The following is an 18,844-nucleotide window of genomic DNA, read 5'->3' on the forward strand; positions in this document are numbered from 1 at the left end:
GAAGGTGGGTACAAACAACTGGAGGTTATATAATACTACTGGTGGAAGGTGGGTACAAACAACTGGAGGTTATATAATACTACTGGTGGAAGGTGGGTACAAACAACTGGAGGTTATATAACACTACTGGTGGAAGGTGGGTACAAACAACTGGAGGTTATATAATACTACTGGTGGAAGGTGGGTACAAACAACTGGAGGTTATATAACACTACTGGAGGAAGGTGGGTACAAACAACTGGAGGTTATATAACACTACTGGTGGAAGGTGGGTACAAACAACTGGAGGTTATATAATACTACTGGTGGAAAGTGGGTACAAACAACTGGAGGTTATATAACACTACTGGTGGAAGGTGGGTACAAACTGCATTTTTATTCTGATTCAATGAGGCCAGAATTTATTTTACTTTCTTCAGTAAGCAGGATTTTCTTTGGCTTACTATTAAATAGCTTTGTCTTACCTGAGTATCCACCTACACTCACACCTGCCACCTCTCTCAACTTAATAAAGAGCTGGTTTTATCACAAACACATGTGAAAACATCACAGTTCACTATAGATGTGAACTCAAGGGTCAGTCTTGTAATGTTCCTCCTGCTACCTCCTCGCCCTCGCCACACAACACTTGTTAACATCACAGTTCAGTGTAGATGTGAACTCAAGGCTCAGTCTTGTAATGTTCCTCCTGCTACCTCCTCGCCCTCGCCACACAACACTTGTTAACATCACAGTTCAGTGTAGATGTGAACTCAAGGCTCAGTCTTGTAATGTTCCTCCTGCTACCTCCTCGCCCTCGCCACACAACACTTGTTAACATCACAGTTCAGTGTAGATGTGAACTCAAGGCTCAGTCTTGTAATGTTCCTCCTGCTACCTCCTCGCCCTCGCCACACAACACTTTTTAACATCACAGTTCAGTGTAGATGTGAACTCAAGGCTCAGTCTTGTAATGTTCCTCCTGCTACCTCCTCGCCCTCGCCACACAACACTTGTTAACATCACAGTTCAGTGTAGATGTGAACTCGAGGGTCAGTCTTGTAATGTTCCTCCTGCTACCTCCTCGCCCTCGCCACACAACACTTGTTAACATCACAGTTCAGTGTAGATGTGAACTCGAGGGTCAGTCTTGTAATGTTCCTCCTGCTACCTCCTCACCCTCGCCACACAACACTTGTTAACTATTCAACTTATCCTACTGGGCGGTGTGACGTCCTTTTCCCGCTACTGCAATTGTTACCACTTAAATTGCCCTTTCAAAAGAGGGCAACTATAATTAGGAAAATGATATACCAGTACATGAGAGAATGCAATTATTTATTACACTAATAATGAAATTATAAGGCATATGGTATTACTCTTATAAGATAAAACTTAGAAACCATTTGAAGAGAAACATAATTATTTTAATGGGGAATAATATAACAACCTGTCGGTATTTTATTCCATTTTAATATTCAATATAATAATACTTGGGAGAATACTCTTATCTAATACATAGTTAAAAGGATTTGAGAATACATAATAATACAATAAAGGTTACTTACTCTTAAGTAATCTACTAGATATCACTTATAAATCTTCACTTCATCGTGAAAAGATTCACCTTCAGCCGTCGTGTGACCGTCAGTCAGGTGATAACCTCCTCTTATTCCCTGTCTTCTTTATCAGCGCCTCCTTCCCTTCTCTACATAATGTACGAACAAGAAACTCCTATAACTCAGAAGCTCTAAAAAGCTAAGTGAAAAAGAGCCAGTGCTGACTTGCAACAGAACCAGTGCTGACTTGCAACATTACACCCTGGATGTACACTAACATATTACTAATTACTTTGCCTTAGGTTTGTAATACTGACAAGCGAAAATATAATGATGACTGCAGGAAACATCGTTAAGTGATGGATGATGATCAGTGTACAGGTTAACACAGAATTCTGATCCCCCTTTGTTGTTGGGTTCACCTGCTATCCAGTAGTTGCTGACAATGACTCTCCCGTCCAGCCACTTAAAATGACGGTTTTTATGCTCGTCTTTGCCGCCCACGAACACTCTCTTGATATCGCTATTTCCTGTGTTCCGAGAAAAAGAGGGATTCATTAGTGGGAATCCAGGATTACAAATATTCGTGAGGTTTTATACTAGAGTAAGTGATGTAGTTTACAAGAAGACTAGTTCCTGAGCTAAGCAAAATGAACTATAGAGGCTAAAGAAAATGAATTAGACATTTACAAAATATTGAAACCAATGGAGCCATGATAACAACATACAAAATTCTCGAGTAATTGACTGACTCGAAAAGGGTAGAATAGGGTATATTTGGAAGGCAAAATAAAATAAGATTTGTTTGTACTTTTAACAAGGAGTGTTAGACGCCCAGGATAACCCAGGAAAGTCAGTACGTCACCGAGGACTGTCTCTCTTATTTCCATTGTGGTCCCTTAGTCTTGTCCCTCAGGATGCCACCCACAACAGTTGACTAACACCCAGGTACCTACTTATGCTGGGTGAACAGGTACAGCAGATGTAAGGAAACATGCCCAACGTTTCCACCCACGTCAGGGATTGAACCTGTGACAGTGTGTGAGACGAGAGCGTTGCCAACCTAGACGATGAATAAGTGGAGGCAGGTTCCACACAGTCTTAAGAATATCTATGACAAGGCCCACAAGCAGTGGTGAACCTACATTTTTGGGGCCCTGAAGCTTGAACTCTTATGTGGGCCCCATGGCAACCAGCAATGAGGTTACCAATGAGGTTACCAATGAGGTTACCAATGAGGTTACCAATGAGGTTACCAACGAGGTTACCAATGAGGTTCCACCACACATCACCACAAATATTTAAAAAATAATGAAGCATCCTTAATTTAAAGAACTTTGTCCTTAGAGGCAAAGAGGGGAATGTATGAGAGTATAGTTTTACCAACGCTCTTATATGGGTGTGAAGCGTGGGTGATGAATGTTGCAGCGAGGAGAAGGCTGGAGGCAGTGGAGATGTCATGTCTGAGGGGAATGTGTGGTGTGAATATAATGCAGAGAATTCGTAGTTTGGAAGTTAGGAGGAGGTGCGGGATTACCAAAACTGTTATCCAGAGGGCTGAGGAAGGGTTGTTGAGGTGGTTCGGACATGTAGAGAGAATGGAGCGAAACAGAATGACTTCAAGAGTGTATCAGTCTGTAGTAAAGTAAAAGGACACAAGTGCAACTAATGTGACATTTATTGTGGCAACGTTTCGCTCTCCAGGAGCTTTATCAAGCCATTACAAACAATACATGGACACAGAGGGTATATAAAGGCTCAGAGTGAGGTGAATACTAGTGAGGTACCATTTCGATGTTCACTAGTGGTAGTAGTAGTAGTAGTAGTAGTAGTAGTGGTAGTGACAAAAGTAATACAATATGGTAGAGCAATTAATTCGTACATGAGTAAAAGGATATAAAAGCTATTACTTGGGTAACATAAAAATAGGTTGGACAAATATAAACTGGAATGAGGCAGCTTGTTTCAGTGTTCACTCTCTGTGCTTTGTGTAGTATAACAGGAGAGACTATGTGATGGCAGGGTTTACTGTTTTCAGGAGGATTCTTGCTAAGACTTCGGAGATGGTGAAGCTGCCGTTGTTTTGTTTAATTGTATTCGAAACAGCGATCAGTGCTGATTCAAGGCACTTGCGTGTGCGGAAATTAGTTTCTTTTATCACTAATTGGGCGTCTCTGAATTTCATAAGATGATTGGTGGAATTTCGGTGTTGTACACAGGCGTTGTTTAAGTTGTCGTTCCTACATGCGTATATGTGTTCATTGAGGCGGGTGTCGAGGTTTCTTGCTGTTTCACCTACGTAGATCTTGTCACAGCCTCCACAGGGTATAGTGTAAACTCCTGCATTGACTGGTTCGTGGTGCTTGGGTTTTGTCCTGGTTAGATCCTTTATTGAAGTGGTAGAAGCGATGGCGACTCTGGTGTTAGCTTGTGAAAGTACTTTTGAGACGTTTAGTGCAACCTGGCTGTTGGGAAGAATTATAACTTTGTTGGGAGCGGTGTTGATGCGTGGAGAATTGATGATCTGAAGAGCTCTTTTCTTGCAGTCTTTGATGAAAAAAGAAGGAAATTGTAACTCAGTGAATGTTTGGTGAATGTAAGTACATTCCTCGTCAAGAAACTCAGGACTACAAATTCGGTATGCTCTTAGGAAAAACCCGATGATGATGCCTCTTTTGGTCTTGGTATCTTGACTGGAATAGAAGTGTGTGAGATCATTTTTATTGGTGGGTTTCCGATAAACTTGAAATCTTAGGTTGTTGTCTACTTTGTGAATGAGGACGTCGAGGAAAGGTAGCTTGTCATTGGACTCTTCTTCTAGTGTAAACTGAATCGCTGGTTCAACTGCGTTGAGCCTTGCCTGAAGATCCCGTACATCAAAACGTTTTGGAGTTATTACGAGGACATCGTCCACGTAACGTAACCAAGTGACGCTTGAAGGGATGATGTTGGCGAAGTGTTCGGACTCTAGGTGTTCCATGTATAAGTTGGCTAGGACGGCACTTATTGGGGACCCCATTCCCATGCCGTAGGTTTGTTTGTAGAGCTTGTTATTGAAGGAAAAACAGTTGAAGTTAACACAGAGTTCAATCAAGTCAACAAAATCTCCGGGAGGTAAAGGAAGATTAAGGTCCTGGTTGACTTTACGTCGTAGAACCTCGATGGCTTTTTTGGTAGGTACTTTTGTGAAGAGGGAAGTCACATCCAAACTGCTTAGTTTCTTGTTACGGATGGAGAGGTTACGGATGCGGTTGAGAAGGTCGCCTGAGTGTTTAAGATGAGCGGGGCTGATGGTCCCCAGAAGGCAGGAAAGATGTTTGGCAAGAACTCCGGCTAGTTTGTGTGGAGCACTGCCTATTCCTGACGTGATTGGTCTGAGAGGAATATTGTGTTTATGGGTCTTGGGTAAACCATACATGTGTGCTGGTTTAGGGTTGCTTGGTAACAAGTACAGAAGTTTCTTCCCTTCTCTAGTGCGTTTGAGTATTTGTCTGGTTTTGTATAGAAAGTCTTTGGTGAGCGTCTCCCACTGTTGAGTGCTGATGGGTTCGTATGTAGATTGATCATTCAAAAGGTCCATCATTTTAGTGTTGTAGTCACTGGTGTTGAGTATGACGACTCCACCTCCTTTGTCGGCGGTGGTGACGATAATGTTGGGGTCGTTGGCGAGGTCCTTAAGGGCAGTGATGTATCTTCTAGGAAGATTAGAAGAAGAAGGTTCACATAAAGCTGCAGTGAGAAGGCCCTGTATATAACCCTTCTGGAAGTTGCTGTCACTGTGTCTATGGTTCCTGGTAACAAGATTGAGTTGATAGTTAGGTTTGCGTATGTTGGTGGTAAATTTGAGTCCCAGACTCAGTGCTTGTTTCTCGTAGTCGGTTAAGGTGCGTGACGATAAGTTGTTTATCAGGGATTCGCGTCCCATTTCCTTCCATCGACTGTTAGTGCAGAGGTACTGAAGTTTGCGATTGAGTTTGATCTTCTGTTGGAGGTTAGCTGTGGTGACTGTGCTGAGAATATGCTCAGCAGTGTGTTGGTCAATCTGAAGATTGGCCCTCATATTCCTTGCAGTTTCAAAGGTTTCCTTAGCGATGTTAGAAAGTTCTTCGGCACATTCAGTTAAGTAAGCTTGGGTAGCTGGAGAGAAGGGGTGCTTGGAGTTGGAGAGTTGTGCAGGAGTAGACTTAGGGATCACCTTCTCTGCCAGGCAATCTTGTAGGAAGTTGTGTCTGTTGCGATAGCTGTGAGCACGAAGAAGGGTGTCCAAATAACGTCTGCATGAAATGTCCATTATGTTGCGGTGTCCGACAGATTGTAATAAAGTTGGTAGAATTACCGACAATATGTAAAGTAAAAGGACACAAGTGCAACTAATGTGACATTTATTGTGGCAACGTTTCGCTCTCCAGGAGCTTTATCAAGCCATTACAAACAATACATGGACACAGAGGGTATATAAAGGCTCAGAGTGAGGTGAATACTAGTGAGGTACCATTTCGATGTTCACTAGTGGTAGTAGTAGTAGTAGTAGTAGTAGTAGTGGTAGTGACAAAAGTAATACAATATGGTAGAGCAATTAATTCGTACATGAGTAAAAGGATATAAAAGCTATTACTTGGGTAACATAAAAATAGGTTGGACAAATATAAACTGGAATGAGGCAGCTTGTTTCAGTGTTCACTCTCTGTGCTTTGTGTAGTATAACAGGAGAGACTATGTGATGGCAGGGTTTACTGTTTTCAGGAGGATTCTTGCTAAGACTTCGGAGATGGTGAAGCTGCCGTTGTTTTGTTTAATTGTATTCGAAACAGCGATCAGTGCTGATTCAAGGCACTTGCGTGTGCGGAAATTAGTTTCTTTTATCACTAATTGGGCGTCTCTGAATTTCATAAGATGATTGGTGGAATTTCGGTGTTGTACACAGGCGTTGTTTAAGTTGTCGTTCCTACATGCGTATATGTGTTCATTGAGGCGGGTGTCGAGGTTTCTTGCTGTTTCACCTACGTAGATCTTGTCACAGCCTCCACAGGGTATAGTGTAAACTCCTGCATTGACTGGTTCGTGGTGCTTGGGTTTTGTCCTGGTTAGATCCTTTATTGAAGTGGTAGAAGCGATGGCGACTCTGGTGTTAGCTTGTGAAAGTACTTTTGAGACGTTTAGTGCAACCTGGCTGTTGGGAAGAATTATTACTTTGTTGGGAGCGGTGTTGATGCGTGGAGAATTGATGATCTGAAGAGCTCTTTTCTTGCAGTCTTTGATGAAAAAAGAAGGAAATTGTCGCCATCGCTTCTACCACTTCAATAAAGGATCTAACCAGGACAAAACCCAAGCACCACGAACCAGTCAATGCAGGAGTTTACACTATACCCTGTGGAGGCTGTGACAAGATCTACGTAGGTGAAACAGCAAGAAACCTCGACACCCGCCTCAATGAACACATATACGCATGTAGGAACGACAACTTAAACAACGCCTGTGTACAACACCGAAATTCCACCAATCATCTTATGAAATTCAGAGACGCCCAATTAGTGATAAAAGAAACTAATTTCCGCACACGCAAGTGCCTTGAATCAGCACTGATCGCTGTTTCGAATACAATTAAACAAAACAACGGCAGCTTCACCATCTCCGAAGTCTTAGCAAGAATCCTCCTGAAAACAGTAAACCCTGCCATCACATAGTCTCTCCTGTTATACTACACAAAGCACAGAGAGTGAACACTGAAACAAGCTGCCTCATTCCAGTTTATATTTGTCCAACCTATTTTTATGTTACCCAAGTAATAGCTTTTATATCCTTTTACTCATGTACGAATTAATTGCTCTACCATATTGTATTACTTTTGTCACTACCACTACTACTACTACTACTACTACTACTACTACCACTAGTGAACATCGAAATGGTACCTCACTAGTATTCACCTCACTCTGAGCCTTTATATACCCTCTGTGTCCATGTATTGTTTGTAATGGCTTGATAAAGCTCCTGGAGAGCGAAACGTTGCCACAATAAATGTCACATTAGTTGCACTTGTGTCCTTTTACTTTACATATTGTCGGTAATTCTACCAACTTTATTACAATCTGTCGGACACCGCAACATAATGGACATTTCATGCAGACGTTATTTGGACACCCTTCTTCGTGCTCACAGCTATCGCAACAGACACAACTTCCTACAAGATTGCCTGGCAGAGAAGGTGATCCCTAAGTCTACTCCTGCACAACTCTCCAACTCCAAGCACCCCTTCTCTCCAGCTACCCAAGCTTACTTAACTGAATGTGCCGAAGAACTTTCTAACATCGCTAAGGAAACCTTTGAAACTGCAAGGAATATGAGGGCCAATCTTCAGATTGACCAACACACTGCTGAGCATATTCTCAGCACAGTCACCACAGCTAACCTCCAACAGAAGATCAAACTCAATCGCAAACTTCAGTACCTCTGCACTAACAGTCGATGGAAGGAAATGGGACGCGAATCCCTGATAAACAACTTATCGTCACGCACCTTAACCGACTACGAGAAACAAGCACTGAGTCTGGGACTCAAATTTACCACCAACATACGCAAACCTAACTATCAACTCAATCTTGTTACCAGGAACCATAGACACAGTGACAGCAACTTCCAGAAGGGTTATATACAGGGCCTTCTCACTGCAGCTTTATGTGAACCTTCTTCTTCTAATCTTCCTAGAAGATACATCACTGCCCTTAAGGACCTCGCCAACGACCCCAACATTATCGTCACCACCGCCGACAAAGGAGGTGGAGTCGTCATACTCAACACCAGTGACTACAACACTAAAATGATGGACCTTTTGAATGATCAATCTACATACGAACCCATCAGCACTCAACAGTGGGAGACGCTCACCAAAGACTTTCTATACAAAACCAGACAAATACTCAAACGCACTAGAGAAGGGAAGAAACTTCTGTACTTGTTACCAAGCAACCCTAAACCAGCACACATGTATGGTTTACCCAAGACCCATAAACACAATATTCCTCTCAGACCAATCACGTCAGGAATAGGCAGTGCTCCACACAAACTAGCCGGAGTTCTTGCCAAACATCTTTCCTGCCTTCTGGGGACCATCAGCCCCGCTCATCTTAAACACTCAGGCGACCTTCTCAACCGCATCCGTAACCTCTCCATCCGTAACAAGAAACTAAGCAGTTTGGATGTGACTTCCCTCTTCACAAAAGTACCTACCAAAAAAGCCATCGAGGTTCTACGACGTAAAGTCAACCAGGACCTTAATCTTCCTTTACCTCCCGGAGATTTTGTTGACTTGATTGAACTCTGTGTTAACTTCAACTGTTTTTCCTTCAATAACAAGCTCTACAAACAAACCTACGGCATGGGAATGGGGTCCCCAATAAGTGCCGTCCTAGCCAACTTATACATGGAACACCTAGAGTCCGAACACTTCGCCAACATCATCCCTTCAAGCGTCACTTGGTTACGTTACGTGGACGATGTCCTCGTAATAACTCCAAAACGTTTTGATGTACGGGATCTTCAGGCAAGGCTCAACGCAGTTGAACCAGCGATTCAGTTTACACTAGAAGAAGAGTCCAATGACAAGCTACCTTTCCTCGACGTCCTCATTCACAAAGTAGACAACAACCTAAGATTTCAAGTTTATCGGAAACCCACCAATAAAAATGATCTCACACACTTCTATTCCAGTCAAGATACCAAGACCAAAAGAGGCATCATCATCGGGTTTTTCCTAAGAGCATACCGAATTTGTAGTCCTGAGTTTCTTGACGAGGAATGTACTTACATTCACCAAACATTCACTGAGTTACAATTTCCTTCTTTTTTCATCAAAGACTGCAAGAAAAGAGCTCTTCAGATCATCAATTCTCCACGCATCAACACCGCTCCCAACAAAGTTATAATTCTTCCCAACAGCCAGGTTGCACTAAACGTCTCAAAAGTACTTTCACAAGCTAACACCAGAGTCGCCATCGCTTCTACCACTTCAATAAAGGATCTAACCAGGACAAAACCCAAGCACCACGAACCAGTCAATGCAGGAGTTTACACTATACCCTGTGGAGGCTGTGACAAGATCTACGTAGGTGAAACAGCAAGAAACCTCGACACCCGCCTCAATGAACACATATACGCATGTAGGAACGACAACTTAAACAACGCCTGTGTACAACACCGAAATTCCACCAATCATCTTATGAAATTCAGAGACGCCCAATTAGTGATAAAAGAAACTAATTTCCGCACACGCAAGTGCCTTGAATCAGCACTGATCGCTGTTTCGAATACAATTAAACAAAACAACGGCAGCTTCACCATCTCCGAAGTCTTAGCAAGAATCCTCCTGAAAACAGTAAACCCTGCCATCACATAGTCTCTCCTGTTATACTACACAAAGCACAGAGAGTGAACACTGAAACAACCTGCCTCATTCCAGTTTATATTTGTCCAACCTATTTTTATGTTACCCAAGTAATAGCTTTTATATCCTTTTACTCATGTACGAATTAATATTGTATTACTTTTGTCACTACCACTACTACTACTACTACTACCACTAGTGAACATCGAAATGGTACCTCACTAGTATTCACCTCACTCTGAGCCTTTATATACCCTCTGTGTCCATGTATTGTTTGTAATGGCTTGATAAAGCTCCTGGAGAGCGAAACGTTGCCACAATAAATGTCACATTAGTTGCACTTGTGTCCTTTTACTTTACATATTGTCGGTAATTCTACCAACTTTATTACATGAGACAGGTTCACACAAGAGATTAATGCAGAAGCTGGAGGACCAAGCAGGGATAACAGGGAAGGAACTACAGTGGATCAGGGAATACCTGTCAGGAAGACATCAGCGAATCATGGTACGTTGCGAGGTGTGAGAGTGGGCCCCGGTAACGAGCGGGGTGCCACAGGTATTATTCCTAGGACCGGTACTGTTTCTGGTATTTGTGAATAACATGACTAAATGAATAGACTCCGAAGTGTCCTTGTTTGCAGATGACGTGAAGTTGATGAGAAGAATTCAATCGGATGAAGACCAGGCAGAACTACAGAGGGATCTGGACAGACTGCAGGTCTGGTCCAGAAACTGGCTCCTAGAGTTCAACCCCACCAAGTCATGAAGATTGAGAAAGGGCAAAGAAGACCACAGACGGAGTACAGCCTAAGAGGCAAGAGGCTACAAACCTCACTCAAGGAAAAGGATCTTGGTGTGAGTATAACACCGGGAACATCTCCTGAGGCGCACATCAACCAAATAACTGCTGCAGCATATGGGCGCCTGGCAAACCTAAGAACAGCATTCCGACTTCTAAATAAGGAGTCATTCAGGACCCTGTACACTCTGTACATTAGGCCCATATTGGAGTATGCAGCGCCAATTTGGAACCCTCGACTAACCAAGCATGTAAGGAAACTAGAGAAAGTGCAAAGGTTTGCAACAAGACTAGTCCTGGAGCTAAGGGGTATGTCGTATGAGGAGAGGTTAAGGGAAATCGAACTGACGACACTGGAAGACAGGAGAGTTAGGGGGGACATGATAGCGACATATAAAATACTGAGAGGTACAGACAAGGTGGACAGAGACAGGATGTTCCAGAGATGGGACAGAGAGAGGGGTCACAGTTGGATGTTGAAGACTCAGATGAATCACAGGGATATTAGGAAGTATTTCTTCAGTCACAGAGATATCAGGAAGTGGAATAGTCTGGGTAGTGATGTAGTGGAGGCAGGATCCATACATAGCTTTAAGAAGATGTATGATGAAGCTCATGGAGCGGGAAGAGTGACCTAGCAGTGGCCAGTGAAGAGGCGGGGCCAGGAGCTGTGAATCGACCCCTGCAACCACAATTTGGCAAGTACAGGGAGTTGAAGAACTGTAAAACAAGACAACCCGCCAGACTACGAGGGATTTTTCACTCTGATGAAGGAATACAAAAATGACGTAAACAGAAAGTAACAAACTCCGAATCAGTTCTACTGTTTAACATCCCGTTTAGTATACTAAATCTACTGTTTAACATCCCGTTTAGTATACTAAATCTACTGTTTAACATCCCGTTTAGTATACTAAATCTACTGTTTAACATCCCGTTTAGTATACTAAATCTACTGTTTAATATCCCGTTTAGTATACTAAATCTACTGTTTAACATCCCGTTTAGTATACTAAATCTACTGTTTAACATCCCGTTTAGTATACTAAATCTACTGTTTAACATCCCGTTTAGTATACTAAATCTACTGTTTAACATCCCGTTTAGTATACTAAATCTACTGTTTAATATCCAGTTTAGTATACTAAATCTACTGTTTAACATCCCGTTTAGTATACTAAATCTACTGTTTAACATCCCGTTTAGTATACTAAATCTACTGTTTAACATCCCGTTTAGTATACTAAATCTACTGTTTAACATCCCGTTTAGTATACTAAATCTACTGTTTAATATCCCGTTTAGTATACTAAATCTACTGTTTAACATCCCGTTTAGTATACTAAATCTACTGTTTAACATCCCGTTTAGTATACTAAATCTACTGTTTAACATCCCGTTTAGTATACTAAATCTACTGTTTAACATCCCGTTTAGTATACTAAATCTACTGTTTAACATCCCGTTTAGTATACTAAATCTACTGTTTAACATCCCGTTTAGTATACTAAATCTACTGTTTAATATCCCGTTTAGTATACTAAATCTACTGTTTAACATCCCGTTTAGTATACTAAATCTACTGTTTAACATCCCGTTTAGTATACTAAATCTACTGTTTAATATCCCGTTTAGTATACTAAATCTACTGTTTAACATCCCGTTTAGTATACTAAATCTACTGTTTAACATCCCGTTTAGTATACTAAATCTACTGTTTAACATCCCGTTTAGTATACTAAATCTACTGTTTAATATCCCGTTTAGTATACTAAATCTACTGTTTAACATCCCGTTTAGTATACTAAATCTACTGTTTAACATCCCGTTTAGTATACTAAATCTACTGTTTAACATCCCGTTTAGTATACTAAATCTACTGTTTAACATCCCGTTTAGTATACTAAATCTACTGTTTAACATCCCGTTTAGTATACTAAATCTACTGTTTAACATCCCGTTTAGTATACTAAAACTACTGTTTAACATCCCGTTTAGTATACTAAATCTACTGTTTAACATCCCGTTTAGTATACTAAATCTACTGTTTAACATCCCGTTTAGTATACTAAATCTACTGTTTAACATCCCGTTTAGTATACTAAATCTACTGTTTAACATCCCGTTTAGTATACTAAATCTACTGTTTAACATCCCGTTTAGTATACTAAATCTACTGTTTAACATCCCGTTTAGTATACTAAATCTACTGTTTAACATCCCGTTTAGTATACTAAATCTACTGTTTAATATCCCGTTTAGTATACTAAATCTACTGTTTAACATCCCGTTTAGTATACTAAATCTACTGTTTAACATCCCGTTTAGTATACTAAATCTACTGTTTAACATCCCGTTTAGTATACTAAATCTACTGTTTAACATCCCGTTTAGTATACTAAATCTACTGTTTAACATCCCGTTTAGTATACTAAATCTACTGTTTAACATCCCGTTTAGTATACTAAAACTACTGTTTAACATCTCGTTTAGTATACTAAATCTACTGTTTAACATCCCGTTTAGTATACTAAATCTACTGTTACTAAGATCCCGTTTAGTATACTAAATCTACTGTTTAACATCCCGTTTAGTATACTAAATCTACTGTTTAACATCCCGTTTAGTATACTAAATCTACTGTTTAACATCCCGTTTAGTATACTAAATCTACTGTTTAACATCCCGTTTAGTATACTAAATCTACTGTTTAACATCCCGTTTAGTATACTAAATCTACTGTTTAACATCCCGTTTAGTATACTAAATCTACTGTTTAACATCCCGTTTAGTATACTAAATCTACTGTTTAACATCCCGTTTAGTATACTAAATCTACTGTTTAACATCCCGTTTAGTATACTAAATCTACTGTTTAACATCCCGTTTAGTATACTAAATCTACTGTTTAACATCCCGTTTAGTATACTAAATCTACTGTTTAACATCCCGTTTAGTATACTAAATCTACTGTTTAACATCCCGTTTAGTATACTAAATCTACTGTTTAACATCCCGTTTAGTATACTAAATCTACTGTTTAACATCCCGTTTAGTATACTAAATCTACTGTTTAACATCCCGTTTAGTATACTAAATCTACTGTTTAACATCCCGTTTAGTATACTAAATCTACTGTTTAACATCCCGTTTAGTATACTAAATCTACTGTTTAACATCCCGTTTAGTATACTAAATCTACTGTTTAACATCCCGTTTAGTATACTAAATCTACTGTTTAACATCCCGTTTAGTATACTAAATCTACTGTTTAACATCCCGTTTAGTATACTAAATCTACTGTTTAACATCCCGTTTAGTATACTAAATCTACTGTTTAACATCCCGTTTAGTATACTAAATCTACTGTTTAACATCCCGTTTAGTATACTAAATCTACTGTTTAACATCCCGTTTAGTATACTAAATCTACTGTTTAACATCCCGTTTAGTATACTAAATCTACTGTTTAACATCCCGTTTAGTATACTAAATCTACTGTTTAACATCCCGTTTAGTATACTAAATCTACTGTTTAACATCCCGTTTAGTATACTAAATCTACTGTTTAACATCCCGTTTAGTATACTAAATCTACTGTTTAACATCCCGTTTAGTATACTAAATCTACTGTTTAACATCCCGTTTAGTATACCTAAATCTACTGTTTAATTCTTCCCAGTTTAGTATACTAAATCTAATGTTTGAATATCCTGTTTAGTATACTAAATCTACTGTTTAATATCCCGTTTAGTATACTAAATCTACTGTTTAATATCCCGTTTAGTATACTAAATCTACTGTTTAACATCCCGTTTAGTATACTAAATCTACTGTTTAATATCCCGTTTAGTATACTAAATCTACTGTTTAACATCCCGTTTAGTATACTAAATCTACTGTTTAATATCCCGTTTAGTATACTAAATCTACTGTTTAACATCCCGTTTAGTATACTAAATCTACTGTTTAACATCCCGTTTAGTATACTAAATCTACTGTTTAACATCCCGTTTAGTGAAAGTTAAGACACATGTGCAACATCTGGATATCCAGATGTTGCACATGTGTCTTAACTTTCATATTGTCGGTATTTTATACCTTTCTTGCACATCCCGTTTAGTATACTAAATCTACTGTTTAACATCCCGTTTAGTATACTAAATCTACTGTTTAACATCCCGTTTAGTATACTAAATCTACTGTTTAACATCCCGTTTAGTATACTAAATCTACTGTTTAACATCCCGTTTAGTATACTAAATCTACTGTTTAACATCCCGTTTAGTATACTAAATCTACTGTTTAACATCCCGTTTAGTATACTAAATCTACTGTTTAACATCCCGTTTAGTATACTAAATCTACTGTTTAACATCCCGTTTAGTATACTAAATCTACTGTTTAACATCCCGTTTAGTATACTAAATCTACTGTTTAATATCCCGTTTAGTATACTAAATCTACTGTTTAATATCCCGTTTAGTATACTAAATCTACTGTTTAATATCCCGTTTAGTATACTAAATCTACTGTTTAACATCCCGTTTAGTATACTAAATCTACTGTTTAACATCCCGTTTAGTATACTAAATCTACTGTTTAACATCCCGTTTAGTATACTAAATCTACTGTTTAACATCCCGTTTAGTATACTAAATCTACTGTTTAATATCCCGTTTAGTATACTAAATCTAATGTTTAATATCCCGTTTAGTATACTAAATCTACTGTTTAATATCCCGTTTAGTATACTAAATCTACTGTTTAACATCCCGTTTAGTATACTAAATCTACTGTTTAACATCCCGTTTAGTATACTAAATCTACTGTTTAACATCCCGTTTAGTATACTAAATCTACTGTTTAACATCCCGTTTAGTATACTAAATCTACTGTTTAACATCCCGTTTAGTATACTAAATCTACTGTTTAACATCCCGTTTAGTATACTAAATCAACTGTTTAATATCCCGTTTAGTATACTAAATCTACTGTTTAATATCCCGTTTAGTATACTAAATCTACTGTTTAATATCCCGTTTAGTATACTAAATCTACTGTTTAATATCCCGTTTAGTATACTAAATCTACTGTTTAATATCCCGTTTAGTATACTAAATCTACTGTTTAATATCCCGTTTAGTATACTAAATCTACTGTTTAATATCCCGTTTAGTATACTAAATCTACTGTTTAATATCCCGTTTAGTATACTAAATCTACTGTTTAATATCCCGTTTAGTATACTAAATCTACTGTTTAATATCCCGTTTAGTATACTAAATCTACTGTTTAATATCCCGTTTAGTATACTAAATCTACTGTTTAATATCCCGTTTAGTATACTAAATCTACTGTTTAATATCCTGTTTAGTATACTAAATCTACTGTTTAATATCCCGTTTGTATACCAAATCTATGTTTAATATCCCGTTTAGTATACTAAATCTACTGTTTAATATCCCGTTTAGTATACTAAATCTACTGTTTAATATCCCGTTTAGTATACTAAATCTACTGTTTAACATCCCGTTTAGTATACTAAATCTACTGTTTAACATCCCGTTTAGTATACTAAACTTGCTTAATAAGAGATTAGTTAAGTTCAAAGACAAAACTTACATAAATAATCAACCAGCATTGGTTCAGAGTTGGCGAATCTTCTCTCACGAATTTTCTTGACCAGAACCAAGATCAGGAGGAAATAAAGAAGCGTGGAGGAAATAAAGAAGCGTGGAGGAAACAAAGCAACGTGGAGGAAATAAAGCAGCGTGGAGGAAATAAAGCAGCGTGGAGGAAACAAAGCAACGTGGAGGAAATAAAGCAGCGTGGAGGAAATAAAGCAACGTGGAGGAAATAAAGCAGCGTGGAGAAAATAAAGCAGCGTGGAGGAAATAAAGCAGCGTGGAGGAAATAAAGCAACGTGGAGGAAATAAAGCAGCGTGGAGGAAATAAAGCAGCGTGGAGGAAATAAAGCAACGTGGAGGAAATAAAGCAACGTGGAGGAAATAAAGCAGCGTGGAGGAAATAAAGCAGCGTGGAGGAAATAAAGCAGCGTGGAGGAAATAAAGCAGCGTGGAGGAAATAAAGCAGCGTGGAGGAAATAAAGCAGCGTGGAGGAAATAAAGCAGCGTGGAGGAAATAAAGCAGCGTGGAGGAAATAAAGCAGCGTGGAGGAAATAAAGCAGCGTGGAGGAAATAAAGCAACGTGGAGGAAATAAAGCAGCGTGGAGGAAATAAAGCAACGTGGAGGAAATAAAGCAACGTGGAGGAAATAAAGCAACGTGGAGGAAATAAAGCAGCGTGGAGGAAATAAAGCAACGTGGAGGAAATAAAGCAACGTGGAGGAAATAAAGCAACGTGGGGGAAATAAAGCAACGTGGAGGAAATAAAGCAACGTGGAGGAAATAAAGCAACGTGGAGGAAATAAAGCAACGTGGAGGAAATAAAGCAACGTGGAGGAAATAAAGCAACGTGGGAGGAAATGGTAAAGCAACGGGAGGAAAGAAAGCAGCGTGGAGTAAATAAAGCAGCGTGGAGGAAATAAAGCAACGTGGAGGAAATAAAGCAACGTGGAGGAAATAAAGCAACGTGGGGGAAATAAAGCAACGTGGAGGAAATAAAGCAGCGTGGAGGAAATAAAGCAGCATGGAGGAAATAAAGCAGCGTGGAGGAAATAAAGCAGCGTGGAGGAAATAAAGCAGCGTGGAGGAAATAAAGCAGCGTGGAGGAAATAAAGCAGCGTGGAGAAAATAAAGCAGCGTGGAGGAAATAAAGCAACGTGGAGGAAATAAAGCAACGTGGAGGAAATAAAACAGCGTGGAGGAAATAAAGCAGCGTGGAGGAAATAAAGCAGCGTGGAGGAAAGCAAAGCGTGGAGGAAATAAATCAACGTGGAGGAAATAAAGCAGCGTGGAGGAAATAAAGCAGCGTGGAGGAAATAAAGCAAGCGGGAGGAAATAAAGCAACGTGGAGGAAATAAAACAGCGTGGAGGAAATAAAGCAGCGTGGAGGAAATAAAGCAGCGTGGAGGAAATAAAGCAGCGTGGAGGAAATAAATCAACGTGGAGGAAATAAAGCAGCGTGGAGGAAATAAAGCAGCGTGGAGGAAATAAAGCAGCGTGGAGGAAATAAAGCAACGTGGAGGAAATAAAGCAACGTGGAGGAAATAAAACAGCGTGGAGGAAATAAAGCAGCGTGGAGGAAATAAAGCAGCGTGGAGGAAATAAAGCAGCGTGGAGAAAATAAATCAACGTGGAGGAAATAAAGCAACGTGGAGGAAATAAATCAACGTGGAGGAAATAAAGCAGCGTGGAGGAAATAAAGCAACGTGGAGGAAATAAAGCAGCGTGGAGGAAATAAAGCAACGTAGAGGAAATAAAGCAACGTGGAGGAAATAAAGCAGCGTGGAGGAAATAAAGCAGCGTGGAGGAAATAAAGCAGCGTGGAGGAAATAAAGCAACGTGGAGGAAATAAAGCAGCGTGGAGGAAATAAAGCAGCGTGGAGGAAATAAAGCAACGTGGAGGAAATAAAGCAGCGTGGAGGAAATAAAGCAACGTGTAGGAAATAAAGCAACGTGGAGGAAATAAAGCAGCGTGGAAGAAATAAAGCAGCGTGGAGGAAATAAAGCAACGTGGAGGAAATAAAGCAACGTGGAGGAAATAAAGCAACGTGGAGGAAATAAAGCAGCGTGGAGGAAATAAAGCAACGTGGAGGAAATAAAGCAACGTGGGGGAAATAAAGCAGCGTGGAGGAAATAAAGCAACGTGGAGGAAATAAAGCAGCGTGGAAGAAATAAAGCAGCGTGGAGGAAATAAAGCAACGTGGAGGAAATAAAGCAACGTGGAGGAAATAAAGCAACGTGGAGGAAATAAAGCAGCGTGGAGGAAATAAAGCAACGTGGAGGAAATAAAGCAACGTGGGGGAAATAAAGCAGCGTGGAGGAAATAAAGCAACGTGGAGGAAATAAAGCAACGTGGAGGAAATAAAGCAGCGTGGAGGAAATAAAGCAGCGTGGAGGAAATAAAGCAGCGTGGAGGCAATAAAGCAGCGTGGAGGAAAGAAAGCAACGTGGAGGAAAGAAAGCAGCGTGGAGGAAATAAAGCAACGTGGAGGAAATAA

At 39.7% G+C, this 18,844-nt stretch overlaps 1 protein-coding gene across 1 annotated transcript in view; it reads right to left on the reverse strand.

The window, feature by feature from the left end:
- Nucleotides 1-1,300: 1,300 nt before the first annotated feature.
- LOC138854050 (hepatic lectin-like) overlaps nucleotides 1,301-18,844 on the reverse strand; it is a 28,206-nt gene continuing 10,662 nt past the window's right edge. Inside the window, exon 3 of the mRNA XM_070094784.1 lies at nucleotides 1,301-2,068. Within this exon, the coding sequence (XP_069950885.1) occupies nucleotides 1,827-2,068 (242 nt within the window). The 3' untranslated portion in view covers nucleotides 1,301-1,826. The remainder of the gene's footprint in view (nucleotides 2,069-18,844) is intronic.

Source organism: Cherax quadricarinatus, chromosome 47 (assembly GCF_038502225.1).
Source record: "Cherax quadricarinatus isolate ZL_2023a chromosome 47, ASM3850222v1, whole genome shotgun sequence".
In the NCBI taxonomy this organism is placed as follows: Eukaryota; Metazoa; Arthropoda; class Malacostraca; order Decapoda; family Parastacidae; genus Cherax; species Cherax quadricarinatus.